At 36.9% G+C, this 26,231-nt stretch overlaps 1 protein-coding gene across 1 annotated transcript in view; it reads right to left on the bottom strand.

The window, feature by feature from the left end:
- Positions 1-4,505: 4,505 nt before the first annotated feature.
- LOC114560969 (contactin-associated protein-like 4) overlaps positions 4,506-26,231 on the bottom strand; it is an 85,244-nt gene continuing 63,518 nt past the window's right edge. Inside the window, exons 17-24 of the mRNA XM_028586602.1 lie at positions 25,935-26,153; positions 22,209-22,448; positions 18,497-18,721; positions 16,112-16,245; positions 14,602-14,689; positions 7,642-7,857; positions 6,683-6,754; positions 4,506-5,316 (exon numbers count right to left, since the gene is read on the bottom strand). Coding sequence (XP_028442403.1) covers positions 5,120-5,316; positions 6,683-6,754; positions 7,642-7,857; positions 14,602-14,689; positions 16,112-16,245; positions 18,497-18,721; positions 22,209-22,448; positions 25,935-26,153 — 1,391 coding nt within the window. The 3' untranslated portion in view covers positions 4,506-5,119. The remainder of the gene's footprint in view (positions 5,317-6,682; positions 6,755-7,641; positions 7,858-14,601; positions 14,690-16,111; positions 16,246-18,496; positions 18,722-22,208; positions 22,449-25,934; positions 26,154-26,231) is intronic.

Genomic DNA, 26,231 nt, shown 5'->3' with positions numbered 1-26,231 from the left:
GCAATCAACAAATCAAAGACTTTTTTTGCGACATTCTATACTAGACTTTTATTATTATCTTTTTTTAAGATGATTTTTTGGGCTCTTCCGCCCCTAATTCGACAGGACAGCTAGGTGAGAAAGGGGAGAGAGAGGGGGAAGACATGCAGGAAACTGCCACAGGTCGTACTCAAACACTGGACCTCTGCGTCGAGGCACAAACCTCTCAGTATATGTGCGCCCGCTCCAACCACTGCTCCAACCCAGCCACTATACTAGACTTTTTTATCACTTTTTTTCGACATACTATAATATGACTTTTTTTGATATACTATACTATGACTTATTTCTCACTTTTTTTTTAAATACTATACTGTGACTTTGTTTAATCACTTTTTTCAATATGCTATACTTTAGACTTTTTATGAGTTTTTTGGACATACTATACTACGACTTTTTTATTACCTTTTTGGACATACTATACTATTACTTTTTTATGACTTTTTTCGACATAATATGCTATGACTTTTTTCGACATACTATACTATAACTTTTTTATGACTTTTTTCAACATACTATACTATGACTTTTTTATGACTTTTTTCGACATACTATACTATGACTTTTTTCGACATACTATACTATGACTTTTTCCCACAAACTATACTATGACTTTTTTAATCATCTTTTTCAACATAGTATTCTATGACTTTTTTATGACTTTTTTTCGACATACTACACTATGACTTTTTTTGACACACTATACAATGACTTTTTCGCACAAACTATACTATGACTTTTTTAATCATCTTTTTCAACATAGTATACTATGACTTTTTTCGACATACTATACCATGACTTTTTCCCACAAACTATACTATGGCTTTTTAATCACCTTTTTCAACATAGTATACTATGACTTTTTTCAACATACTATACCATGACTTTTTTATTTATTTTTTCAACATACTTTACTTTGACTTTTTTTTACATACTATACTATGACTTTTTTTAATCACGTTTTTCAACAAACTATACTTTGACTTTTTCCGACAAACTATACTATGACTTTTTTATTACTTTTTTCAACATACTATAATATGACTTTTTATGACTTTTTTCGACATATTATACTATGACTTTTTATGACTTTTTTCAACATACTATACTATGAATTTTTATGTTTTTTTTAACATACTATGATTTTTTATGACTTTTTTCAACATACTATACTATGACATTTTATGACTTTTTCAACATATTAATTTTTTCAACATACTATACTATGACTTTTCAAGTTCAAGTTTAAGAGTTCACGTTTATTGTCATGTGCATTTAAAAGTACAAAGTCAAGAGAGAATGCAATGAAATATGTTTTGCTCTGGCCCTCTCTTCTCATAAAAACTATGAATATAAAGATATAGTTTGAAAAAATATATAATTTCATGACCTGAATACTTATTTTTACTTTTTAATCACCTTTTCCAACATAGTATACTATGACATTTTTATGACTTTTTTCGGCATACTATACTATGACATTTTTCAACATACTATACTATGACTTTTTCGACATACTATACTATGTCTTTACAAGTTTATTGTCATGTGCATTTAAAAGTACAATTTACAGAGAGAATGCAATGAAATGTGTTTTTCCCTGGCCCTCTATTCTCATAAAAAACTATGAATATATAGATATAATTTTAATAAAATATAATATAATGACCTGAATACTTTTTTTTACTTTTTCATGACTTTGACATACTATACTATGACTTTTTCCGACAAACTATACTATGACTTTTATTATCACCTCTTTCGACATATTATACTTTTTATGAGTTTTTTTGACATTACTATGACTTTTCAACATAATATACTATGACTTTTTTCGACAAACTATAGTATGACTTTTTTATTACTATTTTCAACATACTATAATATGACTTTTTATTACTTTTTTTGACATACTATACTATGACTTTTTCAACATACTATACTATAATTTTTTTCAACATACTATACTATGACTTTTTTATGACTTTTTTCAACATACTATACTATGATTTTTTATTACTTTTTTCTACATACTATACTATGATTTTTCAAGTTCAAGTTTAAAATTCACATTTATTGTCATGTGCATTTAAAAGTACAAAGTCAAGAGAGAATGCAATGAAATATGTGTTGCCCTGGCCCTCTCTTCTTATAAAAACTATCAATATGTAGATATAATAGTATAATAAAATAGTTTGAAAAAAATATAATTTAATGACCTGAATACTTTTTTTTTTACATTTTAATCACCTTTTTTGACATAGTATACTATGCATTTTTCATGACTTTCTTCGACATACTATACTATGACATTTTGTATCACTTTTTTCGACACACTATGACTTTTTTCGACATACTATGCCTTCTTTATGACGTTTTTCAACATACTATACAATGACTTATTTCGACATACTATACTATGACTGTTTTTCCACTTTTTTCGACATACTATACTATGCCTTTTTTATCACTTTTTTCGACACACTGACTTTTTTTGACATACTATACTATGCCTTTTAATGACTTTTTTTCAACATACCATACTCTCACTTTTTCGACATACTATACTATTACTTTTTCATGACATGACATCCAATACTTTTACTTTTTCAAGATACTATACTATACTTTTTTATTACTTTTTTCGGCACACTTAATTATCATTCTTTTCAACTTTTTTATACTTTGGCTCTTTCTCACTTTTTTCGACATACTATACTAAGACTTTTTTTCATCATACATGACAATTTTCAACAAAACATGACTTTTATGACTTTTATTCAATATATAATACTATGACTTTTTCATCACTATTTATGACATACTATATACTAGGACTTTATTACTTTTTTCGACATACTATACTATGACTATACTATGATAGAACATTACTTAAACGTTCTCTTTAACTTGCTCTCGCGACCACAATTCTTACTTCTTATATATTGTGCACAGCTGATTGAGATTTCTTAATTTGACCCACCCATTTCCTATTTTACCAACTCATTCATTACTCTTTCTGTTACTTCTTCATCCACATTAAAGTTGGCAATTCAGTTTAGCATCAGCTTGTAACTTTCTTACAATATTGGTATTATTCAGCTCTTTTAAGCCATTGTTATTGATTAGAATCATTTCCACTTTTTCCACAATTTCAAAATTAAAGTAAAATCAAACACAATTCAGCATTTGAAAACATTTTTATTATTATGCAGCAAAAGTTTTCAGTTAACCAAACTGAAAATCACTGAAAGTCACTCAAATTACATGTATTCACAAAATATGTCACATTATTGTAGTTACGGCTGTTCAGTTAAATTAGGCAGGCTCAGCACAAAGTAATTCACTTCTAACCAAGAACATGACCTTAACTGTTCAGAAAACAGCGACTCAGAAGCCACTTTTAATATAAAACTGTTCTTACATCTTTGTCCTGGCTTTTGACAAGGGTTTGACAGATGACTACCAGGCTGTGATTACATGCACACTGGTTCTGGGATTCTGTGATTGAGGCATGTGTCTCGTGTAAACACCATGATTTGTTTATTACTTTCGTAGTGTTAATGCTGTCAATAAGACATGTAGAGTCACATAATAGTCATGTTATCAGAGGATAGTTTGAAAAATGTAAACACCATATTCTTGCAGGAATTCCCCAAAACACTGATTTTGTTTTTTTTCATTTTGCCAACTTTGAATACGTTTTTACAGGTGAGCAACAAATACTGCATACAAGGAACAACAATTCTAGTGCTGTTAAAACACATACTGTAACTAGTTGTAAGTGTTGCCTCGCTATTTGTTTTACACAGGCATTTTCAAAGGAAGCGCTGCCAAGCAGCAGGTGTTTAGAAGAGCAAATGCTTTCATGAACTGTGTATCATTATTGCGTGGGATTATTCTGTGGTAGAGTATCAAAAGAAACATTTGTTTATATGAAAAACCATAAAAAACATCTTGAAGACAGAGCTGGGTGAGAGAGACAACGATCAAATACTTAAGCTATAATGAGGTAAAATCATTGGGCCTGAAGCTATACTAAGATTGGGGGGAAGCATTTTCAACATGTTTTTCTAAAAGTAAAGTCCCACCCATGATTCAAAGTATTGCAGAGACAGGGAAATATAAATATCCAATATTAATATTTGGATGGCTGGTTTTCATTACATAATTTATATCTCATTGTCAGCTTCTCATTTCTTTCTATTTCCGTGTCTGATGATCTTAGTCTACTTGTCAGGCAAACACAGATTAGTGCTTCAGCAAAAACACATTAAATGTCTGCAGAGCAAAGAAAGTGACATCGTCAGTGTTTTATAGTCCATGCTGCTTTAAGCTTCACTGTTGAAAGAGAGGGATTTTGGTGTTGGCTGCTCACTGTTGGTGGTGCAGGCAATAAGTAAAAGTACAAAAGTCTTGTTGTAAAGTTTTTATTTTTCTCATGATATAAAGAAAAAGCTCAGCGAGTAACATAAAAGCTTTCTGACTAACTCAAAGACATAAAGTGTGGATGAAATACCTTTTTAGAGTGACTTTCATTTTGTATTCCTATATACAGCAGGTGTTCAAATTATGTTCTCTTATAACTTCTGAGACTGTGCTTTGGCAGAGCATTTATGAAACACCCATGTGAATCCTCCAGTCATTTCTTTCCTATTTTGACACATACTGTATGGTTCTAAAATCTCAAATTTCACAGAAGGTTCATCATCCTAGTAGAAAAAGTGCTTTTTATAAATTAACACCAAGTCCAAAAGTTTAATTTAACTGGAACAAAGTTGTTGTGTTTTGATCAACACATCACTTCTGCATGTTGACTTTTAATGCATTGTTTTCAATATGGCAGAGAAATATTGTTAGAAGCACATAAATTCCCATTTACATTTTTTAATATTTACATCCTTAAAATGACAGCACAAAGGAACTTAAGAAAATCATAAATTGGTCTGTTATTGACTTCACATCTTATTGATCCACTGGTAGCAGTGGCTCAGGGGCTCTGTGTGTCTAGTTACGCACTGAGCTCTGGGTGAATCATGCCGTTCTGTCCTGTCAGATCAGTGGGATGTCGGAGTTCCTGCTAAATGAAGTACTCCTTTTGGTTTTCACTGGGAGTGCTCAGACAGTCCGCCTGGCTACTGAAAGGGAACTCGTGGCCGTCTTCAGGCTGTGCTGCTTTGACTTCCTGGTTTCGACAAGTATCTTTCCTGCTGCAGATGAATCTGGCCATTATCGCCAATGCAGACACGGTGACGAAGATCCCAACGGCGATCACCCCTAAAAACACAAAAAAAGATTTAAAATCACATGTATGAACGTAAGTAACCTGCTTTCAGCAGTAAACTGATTTCTTCAAGGAATAGTTCATCCGGACCACTCGTTATCATGCCAACAGCTGCATAGATGAGAAGATCGATAACACTCTCATGTGCGTTAAAGGTATCTTGTTTTCATTGTGCACACGCACAAAGGTGACAATGTGATACGCAGTCAGTGGTTTGACACTAATATTAATTGGTAATTGGTAATGCCAAGAAACACAACCATGCACAAGCAAAGGAAGGGAAGAAGAAGAAGAAAAATGGCTAAACATGGATGTAAACGATGCAGGATTTTGTCGAAGCTTGTTGCTTCAACAGGTGCTTCATAAGATTTGAATTGCTACTCAACAGCAGATCTGGTGAGCGTCTATCGCTACATCTTTATATACGGTCTACGATCGCTACGCATTAACAGCCGTAGGGAAAACAACGCTAATTAGTGAGCTTACATTGCAACATGTTTAACGTTACAGGTGTGTCAACTGCAGCGGCTGTACAAAAAGGAAACAAGATGAATAAGGACATAAACATCAACATAAATATTCCATCCGTTATAACAACCGCCTCGCTCTACATTGATTGGTGTATCATTGCGCCACCATAAGGTCCTGCGACGTTAGATCAGAAGCAGCTAAAGTAGACCTATCTGTCTTCTTGTCTGCAAGTGTTCATTTTTCACAAAAGAGAGTAATGCGAGTAACAAACTCATTTAAATTTCAGTAATTGTAATTGCGTTACTTGATTAAAAAAAAAATTTAGTTACATGCTCGTTACTGCTAAAAGTAGTGGAATTACAGTAACGCGTTACTTTGTACTCCCAACACTGTGTATTACTGGGTTTTTGACAAGGTCTTTCAAATGCCCACATTTGCATAAAAAAGACATCAATGGGAAGTTTCAACGAGACAGCAGTGCTAAAGGATGAAAACAAGATGATTACTCCTGAGATATCAACATATATATTGTATTGTTTTAGGTATAAACAAACCCAAATATATATCACTATAACTTCTGGTTTTATTTGTAAAGCAAACTTAACTTGAGGCACAAATTACAGCTTGACTGAGTTGAAAACACCAAAAGAGTTTTAAAATGGAAACACATTGCACATTGGAATTCACACCCAAACTCTTTATCACAGCCAACCCATTACTTCTCCTCACTGCCTGTTTTTTTCCTCCCCAGAAAGATCAAAACTATTCTCCTCACTTGCATCCGGCTCAAAACTGGAGAATTTTGTCCTTCCCATCCGTCCTTTGCAATGTAACTGTTACGATATTTTAATGAATTGTTTTTACTCCTGCTGAGATGGATTGCATTACCTCCGATTAGAGCTGAGTCACTCTTGATGGCGTTGACTAAAGGTTGACCTGGATCCACAGGACCAGTTTGGTCTGTCAAGAGAAAGACAAGAGAAAAAATAAATAATAAAATGATACAAATATACAAAGAAATAATGTAAAGCAAAGATGAAAGGGGGAGAACAAATAGATAGAAAACATTAAATAAAAAAGAACGATGAGGTAAAGGAGTGTATAGGGACAGATAGTCACTGTGAGATAGTCAGAACAGACAGTGCTTGTTGAAAGCCTCAGCACAGCCTCAAAGGACTTCACTACAGTTGTCTGACTAACCTCAGCTGTCGTAGTGCCATCACTTTATCTGCTTACCGAAGAGGATGGTTAATGAGCCCATAAAAAAGTCTAATGAACAGCCTGCAGAATACTATTAAAAAAGATATCAGAAAGGGAGATGGTGGGGTGGTTAATGTTTTATACACTAAGTACACATACAGTATACATATATATATATATATATATATATATATATATATATATATATATATATATATATATTTATATACCTGTCTACTAACATGTGCATGAACACACACGGATGCATGACTCACAGACTGCAGCTAGTACAATTTACAATATCCAGATGTATTCCTCCCACTGCTAACTCCAAAAACAAAACCTCGCAGTTGGCACGTTTTTTTCTGCAAACCCAAATAAAAGCGTTGATTGGCTGATTGATCCCCGCCAACCCGGACATGAATGACCAAGATCTTCAACCGATTCGTAACGTTCACTCAAATCTTGGTCCATTTAGATCGATCCAGGGCTCTCTGTATCAATGTAGTCGTATCTGTCATAATACAACCGGATACCGATTTGTATCTGTGAATCTTTACACCCCTACTATATATATATATATATATATATATATATATATATATATATACTGTGTATATATAGGCCTATTAGTCTGTGTCTTGTACCTGATAAGGAGTGGGTGGTTTCTGCCGCGTAGGGATTGGCTGGAGAGGAAGTACCACAGCTCGACTGGACCAATGGACCGCTGACAATAACAGGGCTGTCAGGGTGCAGCAGAGCAGCTTTCAGAGGACTGATGGAATTAAAGCAAACACCTGACAGACAGCCGGTGAACCCAAGAGAGGCCAAGCCGGCCAGCTCTGCATCTAACTCATCAGAGTCTGAACACAGAGAGAGAAACACAGAGACAAGAAAGGCTGAATGAGAAGATTTGTTATCAGCAAGTTCCAATTACACATTTGGAATGCAGGAGTGATAAACATTTATCTTGACGAGGCCACGACCGCGATGATAAGTGGTATGTATCTGTCTATCTGATAAACCTGCTGGAAATTATTTTGCTGAATAATACACATACACATACTGATTGAAAAGCAACACATCATCATCATCATCATCATCATCATCATTGAAACAATTATTCCAAACATTTTCATGCATGCTAACTTCAGTATGGTTATAGTATTGGAAGCTTAGGCAACTGTTAGGTTATATGGTTACATATATTAAAAAATAAACTGTTTTTCAAACACGTTATGTTCTGTATTCTTTCCATTTGTCATGCAGCACTACATAAAGGTTGCACAACTTTTTGCATCTAGACTAGACATAAATCATGTCCTCCAGAATCTACCAATATGAAAACTAATTCTGTGGAGACAGGCTGATCCTCGCATCCTATACAATACAGAACATTCTGTTTTTGTAACAGATCCATGAGTTTGAAGGCCTATAAGGTGCCAAAACACAGCACACAGACATTTCTAATATTATGAGGAATGATTGTACAACTGCAATGCCTTGCCAGATAATGTTTGCATTCAAAAAGACTCCCATTCAAAACGAATGAGGAGGGATGGTTGTTTTCACTGTATTGTAAAACAAATTGACCTGTTTTGTTGAAATGGAAGCTACCTTTTTATTGTGAAACTCCACATGTAGCAGTTTTAATAAACAGATGGTAAGCAACAACTCTAAAGCCACACTAGTGGAGACAAAAAAATGTTAATTACACTGTACCAGGTGAAACAAACTGCACAACAGATACTTTTCTATTTTTAGAGTCTGCTAGGTGAGGTAATTGGGTCATTGAAATCAAAAGGATTTATTCCCTTTTGTGCAGGAAGATTCATGGTAATCTGCCTTTTACATTATTATGTTACCTGGTGCAAGTGTTGTGGGAGGAAAAGGTCTAAGGGGTCACCAACACATTAGGACTCAATCCTCTGGGGACCATGACTATCTTCAAAGTTCAATAAATGTTTGGCCAAGAGTTTTCAAACCTTCACCTTCATGGACTTAAGTCTTGCTCAAGTGAAAATGCTGATGATGATGGACATGTGGCTACTTATAGGTAAAACGTGTGCAATTGTGTCACTTACCGGATTGCCTCTCAACTGTCATAACAAAACGTGAAATTACACACCTTAAAGAAGTGCCACGGAGTCTTACTTGTGGTTAATGTGCTTATGTCACTATTTATGACAGCAGGTGCTACATAAAATCTTCAGTATCTATAAATGTCAGTGTAAACTACAATTATTCCTGCAGTGCAATTTAATTGCACAGCACATCATTGTCACTCATGTAAGTTATTATCAGAAAGGAGATACTTTTCACCACATACTGTAAATGGGACACTGCAGAGTGGCTTGGCTGGAGAGGGCCGTTTATCAGCTGTATATTTAATCAGGCTGTGATTAAGTTTTAAATTGAATGTGATCCTCTGAGCAGCAGGGACTCATTTGACTTTGAATTATAAATCTCATGGCACATGTATATCTATTGAGCAGCCTGCAAGATGACGTGCAAATGATTGAGATGGGAGAAAAAGTTAATAACATGTCATCTTTGTGATGAAGGAAATATTCAAAAATATGGTCAAAACAAAAGCCAAAATTTGGAACTAAATAAGTAAAATTTAGCATGAATGGAATAGAAACAATATACTGTTGGATGATGTTGCAACATTTCTAATATACAAATGAACACTGGTAGTATTAGGTCTTAAAAGTGCTGAATAGAGTCTCTGCCCAGTTGTGCGAGCAGTCCAATCCCAAACTGACAGCACTGGCCTTGTATCCACCAACTGACGATTACTGTCCACCTTCACCCAGCTGCTGCCCTTCACCTCCACCTCTCTCTGTATCAGTATCTCAGCCTCCCTCTCTCTTCATCATCCCGCCTCCCTCCCTCTCTCGGTAAGCAGCTCAGTCTTTCCATTCTTTCCTGGTCTATTAGTTAGGCTGATGGATGACAATGGTGGGAGGGAATGACAATTTATCAACTATCTTGCTGCCTCTCTGATACTGATATGACTGCCCGAGTCCTCTGGCTCAGCAGAGGGAAGGCTGAGTCACACATTAACATGGTCTGGGTCAACAACAACAAAACAATTTAAGGAGCGGAATGTAACAACGGCCCCAGCATCAATTTGTAAGGCAAGGCAAGGCAGCTTTATTTGTATAGCACATTCCAGCAACAGGGCAATTCAAAGTGCTTTACATAAAACATTAAAGAGCAGTTAGAAAACAATTAAAAAACAATAATAAACAAAGTAAAAACATTAAAAGACAAGAATAAAATTGATAGTGCAGTATAAGAATAAAAGTTACAGTGCAGTATAAGAAATTAAAGTTAATAAAATAGATTATTTAAAGAAAAGCAACATCAAAAAGATAGGTCTTTAGCTTAGATTTAAAAGAACTGAGAGCTTTAGCGGACCTACAGGTTTCTGGGAGTTTGTTTCAAATATGTGGAGTATAAAAACTGAACGCTGCTTCCCCCTGTTTAGTTCTGACTCTGGGGACAACAAGTAGACCTGTCCCAGACGACCTGAGAGGTCTGGGTGGGTCATAATGTAGTAGCAGATCAGAAATGTATTTTGGCCCTAAACCGTTTAGTGATTTATAAACCAGTAAAAGTATTTTGAAATCAATTCTTTGAGGCACTGGAAGCCAGTGTAGAGACATCAGTACTGGAGTGATGTGATCCACTTTCTTGGTTTTAGTGAGGACTCGAGCAGCAGCGTTCTGAATCAGCTGCAGCTGTCTGATTGATTTTTTAGGGAGACCTGTAAAGACACCGTTACAGTAGTCAAGTCTACTGAAGATAAAAGCATGGACAAGTTTTTCCAGATCCTGCTGAGACATAAGTTCTTTAACCCTTAATATATTTTTTAAGGTGATAATAGGTTGATTTTTTAATTATGTTAATGTGGCTTTTAAAATTTAGGCCTGAGTCCATGACTACACCAAGATTTCTTGCTTTGTCTGTTGTTTTTAACATCGTCGTTTGAAGCTGAGCTCTGACTTTCAATCATTCCTCTTTTGCTCCAAAAACAACCACCTCCGTTTTTTCTTCATTTAATTTAAGAAAGTTCTGGCACATCCAATCATTAATCTGTTCAATGCACATATTTAATTGTTGTATTGGGCTATAGTTTCCTGGCGATAAGGTTATGTAAATTTGTGTGTCATCCGCATTACTATGGTAACTTATTTTGTTGTTTTCCATAATCTGAGCCAGTGGAAGCATGTAGATGTTGAACAGAAGAGGCCCCAGAACTGAGCCTTGGGGAACTCCGCACGTTATATTTGTATGCTCAGATGTATAATTACCTATAGACACAAAGTAGTCCCTATTCTTTAAATAGGATTCCAACCACTTTAGTACTGAGCCAGAAAGACCAACCCAGTTTTCCAATCGGTCAAGCAATATGTCATGGTCTACCGTATCAAATGCAGCACTGAGATCAAGTAATACTAAGACTGAAATTTTGCCACTATCTGTGTTTAAGTGGATGTCATTAAAGACTTTAACAAGAGCCGTCTCAGTGCTGTGGTGTGGTCGAAAACCTGACTGGAAGGCATCAAAACTGTTGTTTAGCGATAAGAAAAGGTTGAGTTGTTGAAAAACCACTTTTTCTATGATTTTACTTAAAAATGGAAGGTTTGATATTGGCCTATAGTTGCTCATTAGTGTCGTGTCAAGATTGTTCTTTTTTAGGAGTGGCTTGATGACTGCAGTTTTCAGGGCCTGTGGGAAGATACCTGAGAGCAGAGATGTGTTTAGAATCTGTAGAAGATCAGAAGCCAAATAATTCAAAACATTTTTGAAAACACCTGTTGGTAGAATATCAAGGCAACAGGAGGAGGTTTCCAGATGTTGTATAATGTCCTCCAAGTTTTTAAGGTTGATCGTATGAATTTGTGTCATGTTGGAATTTGTTTTGCGTGTACACTGTGACAACACATATCCTGTACTTGATATGGAAGCACTGACTGTTTGTCTAATTTTCTGAATTTTGTCTGTGAAGAAGGAGGCAAAGTTATTGCAAGCCTTGGTAGACAACAGTTCAGATGCTACTGGTACTGAAGGGTTGGTTAATTTATCAACAGTAGCAAACAAAGCACGTGAATTAATATTGTTTCTGGCAATAATGTCAGAGAAAAAGGACTGCCTTGCATTCCTTAGTTCCATATTATAAATGCGAAGTCTCTCTTTATAAGTGTTATAATGGACCTGGAGATTAGATTTTCGCCAATTGCGTTCAGCTTTTCGACACTCTCTTTTTTCTGTTCTCACAACTATAAAATTTTTCCATGGAGATCTTTTCTTATCAGAGACAGCTTTGACCTTAGTGGGAGCAATAGCATCAATAACATTCGTAATTTTACAGTTGAAATTATCTATAAGCTCAGTGACTGAGGCCCCAGTGAGGGTGGGTGTAGAGGAGAAAAGCTGAATGAATGATTCACTGGTGTTTTCAGTGATATACCGTTTTCTGATTAACTTTGTTTGAACACTTTAGGGCACAGAGATAGTGCCGTTAAAGAAAACACAGGAATGATCAGAGAGAGCAACATCAGTCACCACAACCTTGGAAATGTTCAGACCCTTGGAGATAATCAAGTCCAGAGTGTGCCCCTTATTGTGCGTGGGCTGTGTCACATGCTGAGTCAGTCCATAGCTCTCAAAAACACAACACAGTTCTTTGGTCCCTCGGTCCTGGGGGTTGTCAACCAGAATGTTGAAATCACCAGCACTTTGTTTCCTACATGTATGCCATGTTTCGGTTTGAGTAGAGCATGAGATGTTTTTTTGTTTTTTTCGATTCTATTTATCAATTTTGCTTCTTCCTGGTTTCAATTTGTGTCATATTAATTGAGAAAAAAACAAAGGTTTCCAGCTCCAAGAGACTCTTGACATGATAAGAGGGTTAGAAAATGTCTGAATGCATGCATAGATGGATGACAACATATTATGTGATTCTATGTCTCCATCATCAATCAACAAAAACAAATCCTACACAGCAAACTCTTTCAATGGCATCTCAGTTAAACTTCTGTTGCCTTCCACATGCCAAAGATTGAATGACTTTTATTGTGAAGCAGTTACAGCTTCCAGTAGCTTTAGTCACCAATGTTAGTGGATGCTAAGTCCTTGGGATTAGCCCAAGAATTGAATCCACCTAGTGTAATTTCAGGAGCAGGACCACAACTCAACCATGTCATTGCATTTTCCCAAAAATATCTGCCTAACCTACTCCTCCTGTCCCACCCCAGTTCAGGCCTCGCACATCAATGATGTTTTTCTTTCTACATCGTTAAATGCATTTTGTTGATGGTGTGGTCCTTGCTAGTGAAGCAGCCATAATGAGCTGATCACATGGAAGAGCTGAACTCCAGTTATATAAGTATGTGCATAGCCAACTGTCATAAAGGCAGTCATTGCAGTCAGGCACACGGGGCCTGATCACATATACATCCATGTAGTGCTGTGGTGGCGATATCAACAAAACCAAAACCTACACTGTACGTATCAAGTTTGAGATTGCTGTTAACCCCTATCGTCACATATAAAATCCAGCTTTAAGGTAAGGGATAATGAATTATATGATTACCATAACTGACATGCATAATCACTGAGGTATGTGTTTTTTTAGAAATATGTGGGATTTTTTAACAAATACTGGTCTTATACATTAAATAATTACATTTAATAATATAAATCCAGAATAGTTTCTAATTGAGAACTTCTTTCTATACCCAACACTATTCTCAGCCCCACGTTTGTAACAGCACGTGTGTCTCAGATGGTGCTATCCAAAAGTAAATTTTATATATATATATAACAGAGGTAAACTCAAAAACATCACAACTCTGGTACAAAGTATTTCCTCTTCAAGATAAGCTTGGGGCAGACGGATCAGTCCTGTAGAGGAGAATAACAGTGATGTGAAAGTGAAATGTTCTGTCAGGCAGGGAGAGGCTGAACTGTACTGTCTGACTTCCTGGTTTAGCTTGACCCCTCCCACAGCAGTTGAGACTTATTTGTTGTTATGCTGTATCGCAGGGCACTAACTCCAATCTTCCAAGTAATTTGTTCTTTTCAATCTCTCCTCATTACCATACAAAGTGAAGGACCTTTTCTAAAGTTATAACCATTACAGCTGTCTGAAGCCCCGCTCAGTGAGACAGACATAAAGATTGTATTACTCACCGCTTCGATAACAAAGACAAAGCGCACCAACGTATACTGTATTTTCTGAACTTCGGCATTAATGAAAAAAACAATGCCATTTACACAAATACTTTACGTACCTATTTGGCTCGTAAGCGCATCTAATGCCACACAAGGACTTAAGTGTGTGGCTCCCCCTTTAGCCATTTGTAAGGTTTTTATTCTCCACAGTAAAGTGCTCTCTTTGTGACCATTTGAATATGGATGTTAACTTGTTTATAAAAGTGCCACGGCTGTTGCTCATACTGCAGCTTTCCCTCTGGTCCACCCAACATGATGAATAGAAAACCGCAGAAAGCTCCAGAACAGTGTTTTGTTGCATATGGCCCAAACATCTCAGTGCTGTTATTCAAATGAGTCTGTCTAAGTGCCTCACTTACCCTGCACTCTGCCCAGAATGAGTGATTTGATGCTGTTAAATTCCACATCAGATGTCAAGTTGAAGTCCTCTCTGGTATTCTGGTCGATCTGAAAGATAAATGTATAACACACTTGTAAAGGTAAAAGCTTAGCAGGTAGAAAGCAAAGACTGATGGTGGCAACAAACTGTCAATGACAGCTTTCTATCGTTAAGTGTTTAAACACAGGCTGCTCTGTGAAGAAACGACAAACGGCTGCAAAGAAGCAAGCAATTAAAGCTAGCCGGAGGTCTGACCTGCATATTTAAATGGGATTCAACCCCAAAAGCTGGAAACCCATCGACCCGTGAGACACAGTGGTTCACAGTAGCTGAGCAGAGAAGTGGAGCAGGTTCTGAGGTGGTAAATGCCTCAGAGAGAGACACTCTTTTATAATAAAAAGAGTGTTTGATGTATTACTTTAAATCAGATGTGGGCTTTAGCGACTCATTTTGGGGAATCATTTATCAAAGAGACATCTGCTAATTTTGATCGACCTGAAACTAAAGTAGAGCTAAAACAGGGAAATAATAGCTTGAAAAAAGTGAGGACCTGTAACATTTATGAATTCATATTCTATTAGGTTTCCAAAAGCTTTTGGTCGGAGGAATATCTGAAAATTTCGGTGCCCTAGGTAAGTTATCCACTGGCACGCCTCAGGGGACTGATCTTTTATGGTAATTATACAATTTTTTTATACTATGATAATAAAACAATTTGAAGATTATTGCTCACTGATGTTCACTGTCATATACTGTATCATTATTTGAAAGTGCTGGCTGCTGTTTCAATATTTTGTGGCTGGTCACTCACTCTCACGCTGCATTAAGCGTTTTAACAGAACACAGTGAGAGGTTTTTGACAGCTGTCATTCATGGAGCAAACATCTGGATTTATTAGCCGATACCTACAAATCAAAATACAGGGATTTGTACCGATCTTGTTCCTGTGGATCAGCTTAGGACATCCTGACTTTCATTTTGATTTCAGATTATTGTAAATCATTTTTATCTTGTGCTGTAGGTGAGTAGAGTTTAGGTCACATCTGTGCACACAGTTTCCAGTTTATGAGTATTATCCCACTTAGAATCATATTATGATATGACTGCAAGGAATCATAATTAAGGTCCATACTCATATCTCTCTATACATGATTAATTTACAGTGGGCGAGTGAACCGCAGGGCCACAAAATAAGCGTCAGCCAGCACTTTCAATAAAATGACAACCACCGTCAGCTCCAGTAGTGTCCCTGTGCAGTCTGCTTTTACACTATTAATGCAGTGCAAGCAGTGTGTTTAATTAACAATACAATACTCTATTTGGATGTCAGTCTGATAGAATTTGTAAAGGAAGATCAACCATCTGAAATGAATTACAAAAGATTTCTTCCTACTCTTCGGGTGCACAGTGTATGTGGTGATCTGTGTGATCACAGTGTAAATTATTGAGTGTTTTTGTGTGTGTGTGTGTGTGTGTGTGTGTGTGTATACCTGAACAGAGACAGTGTCTGCCTGTCTCCTGATGATCACCGTGTGCAGACGTCCATTAGCTAAGTTTGTGACTCGGCTCCCCAGCACCTCCACATCACCGCTGCTGTGCAACTTGTACCTCAATTCTAGCTCATCTTTGCAAACACAGAAGAACAATACAGTATTTGACTCGGTCACTAAATAATGAATGTTACTCATGAGATATAAAACAGATCTAATACAAGCTGCTGCTATAAACTGAGTGACATAGATAATCTGATGTAACCTTTACATTGTTGCTGATTGGTACACAACTTATTTTTAACAGTCTGTGGTACAAACATGTCTCAAGTTAAAGAACCAAGACAACATTTAACTAGTCAGTGATAATTAATTAAGCACTTCGGCTGTTTTACTCAAACATTTCCACATTTTTGGCAGTGAACATCTAAGAAGACACTCCTTTAAAGAAAGAGCATTTCATCTGTATATCTGAATGTCCCATGGTACCAGCTGCTGAATTAAGAAGCTACAAACCATTTAATACTTCGAGGATTAATATGTTATCTCTATGAATAACTCCATGATATGAAATCAATTTCCCCCTTTTTTACAGTTACACTCAATAAATTACACATCACTGAGATAATTTGGATGCTCCGAGATGTCTGCAGACTTTACAGATAAGCAGAAATAATAGGAAATAATCTATTTTTAAAGATCTAAACACTTAGTATTTAATGCCCTTTTTTTCTACTCCCTATGTTATTTTTTTCAGAGACTAATAGGGAGCAATTCCCCTATCATAAAAGCCCATCTTGATAATAACAATCTTGCAGAGGGCAAAGAGTGTTTCAGACTCTCAGCAAATGACTAAGATAGTTAAGTTTCACTGTGTGCAGCAGCTGAGGCTCCTGTTACTGCAGCAGCAGGAGAGAGGTAGATGAGAAAAGCCTCTGTGGTGCATCCAAAAGAAACCTCTCTCAGGGATTTAATTAGATACTTTGGCAAGAGTGCAGATACCTGATGACGACTTAATCAGCTCTTCAAAACCTGTTATCCCTCAGCTTTCTCTCTTTCATTAAAAAGCTGAAAGCTGCTTCCACTAACATTTGTCTGCCGTAATGACATTTATTTATATATTTAAAATTACAAAACAAATCATACAGTTGAGTTCCGGTGTTGAAGATTTGTTTTGTAATTTTAAACACAATCCATTGTCATATATATATATATATATATATATATATATATATATATATATATATATATATATATATACAGTACAGGCCAAAAGTTTGGACACACCTTCTCATTCAATGTGTTTCTTTATTTTCATGACTTTTTACATTGTAGATTCTCACTGAAGGCATCAAAACTATGAATGAACACATATGGAATTATGTACTTAACAAAAAAGTGTGAAATAACTGAAAACATGTCTTATATTTTAGATTCTTCAAAGTAGCCACCCTTTGCTTTTTTTGATAACTCTGCAAACCCTTGGTGTTCTCTCAATGAGCTCCATGAGGTAGTCACCTGAAATGGTTTCCACTTCACAGGTGTGCTTTGTCAGGGTTAATTAGTGGAATGTTTTCCCTTATTAATAAAAAAGCAAAGGGTGGCTACTTTGAAGAATCTAAAATATAAGACAGTTATTTCACACTTTTTTGTTAAGTACATAATTCCATATGTGTTTATTCATAGTTTTGATGCCTTCAGTGAGAATCTACAATGTAAATAGTCATGAAAATAAAAAGGAAACGCATTGAATGAGAAGGTGTGTCCAAACTTTTGGCCTGTACTATATATATATACACATTTATTGTCAGGTCTATGCACCACCTGCATTTTTTGCACTTCTGGTTAAATGCAAACTGCATTTTGTTGTCTTTGTACTTGTACTCTGCACAATGACAATAAAGTTGAATCTAATCTTATCTAATTTAAAACTGCACGCTAGTAAAAAAAAAAAAAAAAAAAATAGCATGTAATTCAGCCATAATTACAAGTTGCAGACACCGGACAATGGCAAATCCTATAATGCTATGCAGGAATACTGGCATTGCTCCCTGCTAACTGGAGGGGAGCAAAGCTCTACAATGAAATGAGTGAAGAAGATTTGTACAGAATAAATAAGAAAAAGGGAAGAAGGACCCCCTGCTGCTTATCATTTAATAGCAACTGCACCAAATGTTTTCTTTGAACCTGACACTGTGCATAGCAATTAGCATGGCCGCATGGAGAAGGAGGCAGCAGAGGATGGCAGACTGAATGCAGATGGATAAAGAAAAGGAGAGGAGAGTTGAACATTAGCAAATGCAAGAAGAATGAGATAAGACAAGGGGTTGTAGAATTGAATCTAGCGAACAAAACGAAAAGACAAAAAAACGTCAGTGCCCTCACCATGATTGTTGATGAGCAGGGCCAGGTACTCCCTGTAGAAAGAGTTAACGTAGAGCAGCAGAGCAGGACACTGACTGGTCCTGAAGCTCAGGGAGATGTTTTCTCCTTTCAGCGTCACATCAGAGTAGATGGAGGAAGACAAGGCGCTGCTGTTCCTGCTGAGTTCATAGGGCTCCTTGAGGTTGTAGGCGACGGACGTTGAAGACTTAAAGCTGGCTGAAACCTCTGAAAGTTAGAAAGTTGACTAGTGAACTTCATATCTTTTGCATAAGAAACTGCTTATCACTGACTGAAATTAAAGGTCAATTGGGAGTGAAAAACAAAAGAAAAAAGCCTGTGTAAAAATACTTTTCTTGTTTGTTTTATATGTTTAGTGTTCCGGAAATATAATACAAAAATTTTACAGTTGAAATAATATCAGCAGATAAAAGTCAAGTGAACCACATTTATCGGTAGCCTTTTTTCCTTAACATAACTCTACATGCATCAAACTACTGAAAAGGTTTCAGCACAAACCAATTTGTAGCCAGGGTACTTTGAAATTTCATGTAACAAATCCCAAATATTTTTGTTGAATGGCTTTTCTTTTCATTTTGGCTTAAACTGGTAAATTCTGTCTATGAATTGAAGTTTTTTTTCGATGAAAATTGATAGCGCTTTTCATATCTGTTCAATATGAAGCATAGACTGGCAGCTGGTTATCTTAGTTTAGCATAACGACTGGGAACGGGTAGGGGAAATACCAATCCTGATTTTGTTACATTTAGACAGAGCCAGGCTAGCGGTTTCCAGTCTTTGTGCTAAGTTAACCAGCTCCCTGCTGCAGAACAGAAAAAAACATGTGAGTGGTATATTCTCTCTATTTCTCGGTAAGAAAACGAATATGTGTATTCTCCAAAATGTTTAACAACCTTTTTAACAACATATTTCTCCAGTAGTCACTGAGTTTGATATTACGGTATGTTGACTTTCAACACTGTCCAACAAGCCCTTGATGCATCACGTGGCGGACACAATGGCATGGTGGGCTAGAGGAGTCCTTTAAGATAATCCTGATGCTTGACCTTCAGGACAGAACAGGCTCATTTTGACCCACTTCAAACGAGTGTTGAGAGGCCAAGCTTTGAACGAGAGAGGCAGCCAGGCTAATGTCTGCTGACTGAAGGATCTTCTTCAGAAAGCCGTCTGATCTTTGCTCTCTCTGCCTCATTAGAGCACCAGGGATAGGTCATAGCCTTATAATTGTGTTCCGTAAAGTTGTCAGCTTACAAATTAATCAAAACTTGACTTAACATTTTTATTCTTGTTTGCTTTTATTCTTCCAGGATTGCTCTCGTTCTGCCTGAAATTCCGCCAGATGAGACTCTTTTCGGATGTCCGCTTTTGGATGTCCCGTTACTTTGCGCTTTCTTTGTGTTGTAATTTTAAACTCTGGTAGATTTTTGAGGACAATGATTAACTCCTCCTCTGATCTCTGCAGGGTAAATCCAGACAGCTAGCTAAACTATCTGTCCAATCTGAGTTTTCTGTTGCACAACTAAAACAACTTTTGAACGTACGCGTTCCACCAAAACAAGTTCCTTCCAGAGGCTGTTTTGCAGCGGCACCATGGCTCCACTCGGCGCTTAGCACCGCCCAAGACAATTGTGATTGATTTAAATAAATGCCAATAAACCAAAGCATGTTTTTCTCCCATCCCGGAATGCTGTGTGGACTCGCCAGACCCTCCTCCGCAGCACTGTGCGAGACTAGGTTGGTAGCAATTGACGGTTTGCTAAACCCCTCCCCCAAACAGGGATCGTCCAATCACATAGTAACGGTAACTGGACATGACAGACCAGACCAAGCTGCAAATGTTTGCATGTCCGGCTAATACGTACGCATAGCATTACTTCCAAAGGCAGGGGCCTTTCATACATTACTTTATGGGGTTATAGATTACATGTAAAAAAAATAAATAAAAGAATAGCCCTAGCCAAACTTGTCAAGATATCATTAAAATTGCCAAACCCATAAGTTAATTGTCATCCATAAAAGCCTTTTCCCGAACAAAGTTTGAAAATGCAAACAATAAAGTAAAATCTAACCTGTCTTGCTTTTCAAAGTGTGTAAGCTAAGCAGCTAAACAGGGTTATTTCAGTATAAAATTACAGTCTGATCTTTCTTTTCTAATTATACTTATAAAAGTAGAAATAACAATGCTGGTTCTTTATTTAAATATTTTCTACATAGATCACTAACAGTTAGGATGTAGATCTTTTCCCTGCCCCATGCAGCTTTAGCCTGTAGTCTTTTAGCAAGATATCAGATGTATACTTAATGCACTTTTAGAGGATCTTTGCTTTAAAAGTCAGCTTGAAACATTAAAAAGTCAGCTGGAAACAATGTTGTTTGCTCGCGACAGTTAGGGCTTTCATAAACAACCAGGGATGGTGAGCCAGATAAAATCATATTGTTTTTCAGAAATGCACAGAAACGAATGTAGCAAAAATACATTTTTGTGACTGGACCTTCATATACCATAGCAGTGGATGTGGCATTCCTGACATACAGTAGGTGTGTTATTCCTCTGAGTCTGACTAATGCATCACTGCCTGTGACTGCCATATCTAACTAAATAGCAAACAAATCTCTAACGTCTTTATTTGGAGAGCCTCGGTATAGCACAGACTGAGCTGGCAAATAAAATGCAATGAAAAGCAGCAGAATAGGCTGCTGTTTAAATCAAACAGTCAAGACTTTAATATTATACTGATACCATACGAGATAAATATAAACTCGCTGTTGAGTAAAAGGTGCAATATGACATAAATAACAAATTAAGGTACTAGGGTAACAATTCAATATTGAGAGACAGAAAAACACCACAAAATATTTTGAAATCTTTAAATATATTGTATTACTATTATAGTCGCAATCAATACTTAATCAGTCCCTTAGAATTGTAAGAATATTATAAAGTGCTGAAAATTATTCATAGTTATCTTTAAAGTGCTCATATTATGCCCATTTTCAGATATTAAGTCACTTTGGGGTGGACTTTGGGCTTTTTCACTTTGCAAACCTATAACATGTACAAAAAAGATACATAACACAATAAAGGAAAGGGAAAAAGCCAAAAAGCATAATATGAGCACTTTAAAAACTACAATACCAGTGAGTACTCCTCTTTCATTCTTCACCCAATGTAGTTTGTCTGGAACAGTTTTACAGCATACAACTCTCTGACTGAGAAACAAACCTATTATTAACTTCCTGCTAAATTAACCTATCATCTCAAGGAAATTAAATTGTCATGGCAATTGTTGGGACACAAAACCTAATTGCGAGAATCAGACGAGGTTCCTCTAAGTTTTTTTCGTCCAGTGTGTCCATCTGTCAGTCAAATATAATTGCATCTGTCTGGAGTGTTGGATCTTAAAATGTCTAGTGAACTTACAGATTCACAGATCTAAAATCATGTTATCTGTACCTACGATTAAAGGTCATGTTAGCAGTAGCTTGAAAGAGAAATAAAATAACAAAAAAACTGGAAACAGAAGCACAACTGTCCTTTCTGGGCATTAAAATGTCATTAATTTGACACAAAACGTCAATGATATCAGGGCTCTAGTCTTTGGATCGGCACAACGTTAATGATATCAGGGCTCTAGTCTTTGGATCGGTGTATTTACTGGCAGGAAGTCTCCAGTGTGTATTTAAATGTATTTACCTTTATGACAGAAGGCTCCAGTGTAGGCTGACTGGTCACAGTTGCAGGAGAAACCATTGTCCCTCTCCACACAGCGACCCTGGTTCTGGCAGAGTGAGCCGTAGCTGCTGCAGTGGCCTGGGCACCCAGGTTGGACCCCTGGGGTGATCTTCGCCCTCTCCTCCAGGTCCAGAGTGACGCCGTTCAGCTGCAAAGAGCGGATGCAGCCCAGAAAGCCTTTTTGTCTGGACGCAGTGCCTCCTGCCAACAAAAACAGTACACATGATACACTAGTACAAGCACATTCACTGTGAGTTGCCTTGGATTTGACTGACACCAAGTAGCCCAATCAGAGCTAAAAACCTGCCCATGTTCAAGAGCATCTCCGCAATTTGGCAGAAAACCGCCAAATCTGGCAACAATGGTCACACCTGTTTCATTCTGTCTCTGTATGATTGTAAATCTGTAATTATTTTGTTTTCTCTGCAATAAAGAATATATTATTGACAGGCACATGTTGTGACCCCATGTGTGCTCTGCAGGGCATTGAGACACGGACACTGCCTGTATCACTGTGCTGGCTGTTGATTGGCTAACTGCGTGGCGGATGAGCCATCTGGTGTCTGAGATTCAAGAAGCAGGAGGCAAGCAAAATAAACTTTTTTTCCTCATTTCACCTGACAATTAACATTCTAATATAGCAACCACACACTGTTCACAGAGTTTAGACTTGGCAAAATGACATTTCTCTCGCAGTTAAAAGCTGCCAACATCTTATTGTATATCCACGCATGAAAGTTGTTATTGTTCTTACAGACTGGGATTGCCAGGATATTACTCTCACAGTGTGAGTCTGGAAAAGCTTCAAATGTTCAGTCAGAGCAGTTTTTCATACCACTAAATCTCTATGACACAGACAGCACATTAAGAGCACACAGAGTGATAAATGTAATTGTTGACTGCTCAATAAGGAAACATTTGATCACACTGAATGAAATACATGCACAGCAAACGTCTATTAAATGATGATTTAACCAGCCAACTACAATGTTTATAGAAAATACTGGTTGTGACTGCAAAAAAATGATCACATTTTTGGTGCACTTTGAGTTAAAGACCAATGACAGACTTGTGAGGGATGCCTCTAATATTTCTTTCCCCACTATGGCCACGCCAAGACCCGCCCTTCAATAGCGTTCACACACTACTATTGGCCAGGCGTCCATGCTTACATGTACAGGTCCTATCCCCTGACCAATCCCCTAACCCTAACCTTAACCACCCGAGGTGAAATGCCTAACCCCACCCAATCGAGCTGCTTCGTAGGGCGGGTCTTGGCGTGGCCATAGTGGGATTCGTAATTTTGCCTGAGCCTCTGACAGAGGGATAGAAACAAAGGACAGGAAGTGCCTGAGAAAGAAGTCCTGCAGGGGTGAAAAGAAAAACTATTTAACCTATTAATATGTACACTGAGTAAACGTTACTGTGTTACATTTTCAAAAGGGGGGTTACATGATGATGGTAACGTTATGGCAAAACTATTAAATTAAACAACACCTACAAAATTGCGAAAAAATGTCAACGTATAGAATAGCATCACACCGTTCCTGAATATGAACCGCAACACAGAGCCCTTATGTCCAAAACTTAAATACATTAATTTTCTATTGATGGAACTTTGCAGCCTGAGCACACAATTGATTATCAATTACAAATATATTCACTAGAATTAACCAGAAAAGTGGACAAAACTCAAAACAATGGCCAACAATAAATATAAAAGATGTTTCCATCCCTCCATATTTTATCTGACCATATGTTTTGTCATGTGACACAAAGAACTAAGCAGGAAGACAAAAACACAGACATCCGGTCACAACAGCCAACACATAAGAATACAATAATTTATTAATACAAGTATTATTTTAACTACGGCTCATACAAGGATGTGTGTTACAGTGTTTACACAAAATAAATTCCTTTCTATGGCAATAATGAAGCTGAACCAGAATAACGTTGTGTTATATAAATTCAGCCAAGGCAATATTACAGCTTATTAATTCAAACTATGGAATGCCCTGTCTTATTAAGTTATACAAGGCAATTTTATATATTATGGGACACACTATTCATAGCATTATGTAGATGTATTTGCAGTATTGTGAATTGTGATTTCACAGAAGGGAAACTGCTCACATTATGGCTTAATAACAATTTCTGGAGCACATGGCCCTTCACGTTCCATAACAAGAGAGTACAGATACCCTAATGCATATTGCTTTTCTGTAAATCAAGTCTTTGTCAAAAACAAAACACCCTCTCCCACAGCGGTCTATTTCATGATGCCATCAAATTTCCATTTAAAGAATCCCTCTGCATCGCCGGTATACCAGGACAAGTGCTGCCCATATAAGGAGAACGACTCATGGTCACTTCTTTCTGGCTGTTCAGGGAGGATTATTAGCTCAACACTGCCAGCCAATCAATGCTGTTGGTTGATTTTCTCTTCGGAATGCTTGTTTACGAATTAAGGAATGTCCGTAATATTTGCCGAAAGCCTCATAATACAAGGTGGATTTTCATCGCCTCAAACACAGACAGAAATGAGTGCAAGGTTAAACAGAATTATGAATGTCTGTGGAAAAGATTAAATGAAGATAGGAGAGTTTAAATTGATGAAATTCAGAGGAACCGAGAAACATGGAATTGTTGGAAAGTTGATCCAAAATGTGTCCTTCTAGTATCAAATAATCAGCTTGAATTTATGGTTTACGGTGTTTTCCTGCTACAAGTTGTCACAGTTTAAATTCAAAATGTTTATATTAAGTGACATTAAATGTTTTTCTTATTTTCAACACATCCTATGAAACAAAACTAACAACGAATAGATCTTATTGCTGTCCAGTTAAAGCCTGATATGGCTTATCCTTTTGTAATATAGAGTTCCATTGTTGTCCAGTGAGCCACCATTTCCTTTACTACAATCAACATGTCCACTGTAGTTTATTTTGAGTCAATCCCACATAGGCTGTCCTGCTGCTAGAAATACTCACTAAAGCACCAAACATGTATTGGTCCGCAAGTGAAAATAGTCCCTAATTTAGAGTATATAATAGTCATAATTTCATCCGTTTGCTAAAAACTATAGTGCCAAGCTTTTTTAGGAAATTACTGAGACCTTTTAAAAAAAGAGATAAATATTTGTAACATCTTTTTTTTTTAAGATTTATATCTTCAGTAGGACACATTGACTTGGGGGTGAGTGTCACAAACGTAGTAGAGAAGTCGGAAAGTATTCAGATTCAAAGTCAGTGTGTCATCAGGTAAATGCTTGTATATTCTTAAGCTACTTGTCAAAATGAGGGCTTGATTCAATGTTGCATGGAAAAGGACTTTCCAAGTCTTGTTTTCCATGATGTTTTTAATGAGTATGTATTTTGCATGTTTTTTATGCAATTTTACAATCAGCAGGTCCCATACAGGTGTAGGTGCAGCTTTCTCCAGCTTTCTTTTTTCAAGGCAAGGTGGAGGGCTCGGTTTACACCTATCACCATTTCTAGCCACTGGGGGACCATAGGCAGGCTGGGGGAACGCATATTAATGTTAAAAATTAAAAAAAATGTCATGCCATGGGACCTTTAACACTACCCTAAGCCTTTTAAATTAAACTCTTTGAATTGTACTCATATGTATCACATTTTGAAGGCATTTTAAATGAAAAACACAATTCACACGCCTGCTTCTCACCTATGAATAACTGGCTGTTAAGCTGCAGATGAATGTGTCCGTCAGCAGGAGCCTCCTGCGTGGCGGCAGGGAACTCGTCGACATGTAGTGATGCTTCCTTCACATTTCGCTCGGCTCGCACGCTGTGCCACCTGTTGTCATTCAACGGGATGTTCGTCTCTACTCGCACTTCCAGCTGCCCGTTTCCCACGTCAAAAGAGAAGACAACCTCTGAGGCAGCTGGAAAGGAGGATAATGATCAGAACAGCAGCAGATAAAGTAAGAATATAAAAACACGTTAAAGAGTGAAATTGTTGT

The sequence above is a fragment of the Perca flavescens genome, chromosome 9 (assembly GCF_004354835.1).
Source record: "Perca flavescens isolate YP-PL-M2 chromosome 9, PFLA_1.0, whole genome shotgun sequence".
NCBI lineage: Eukaryota > Metazoa > Chordata > Actinopteri > Perciformes > Percidae > Perca > Perca flavescens.
The sequence above is the reverse complement of the archived record's forward strand: the minus strand, read 5'-3'. Positions and strand labels throughout refer to the sequence as shown.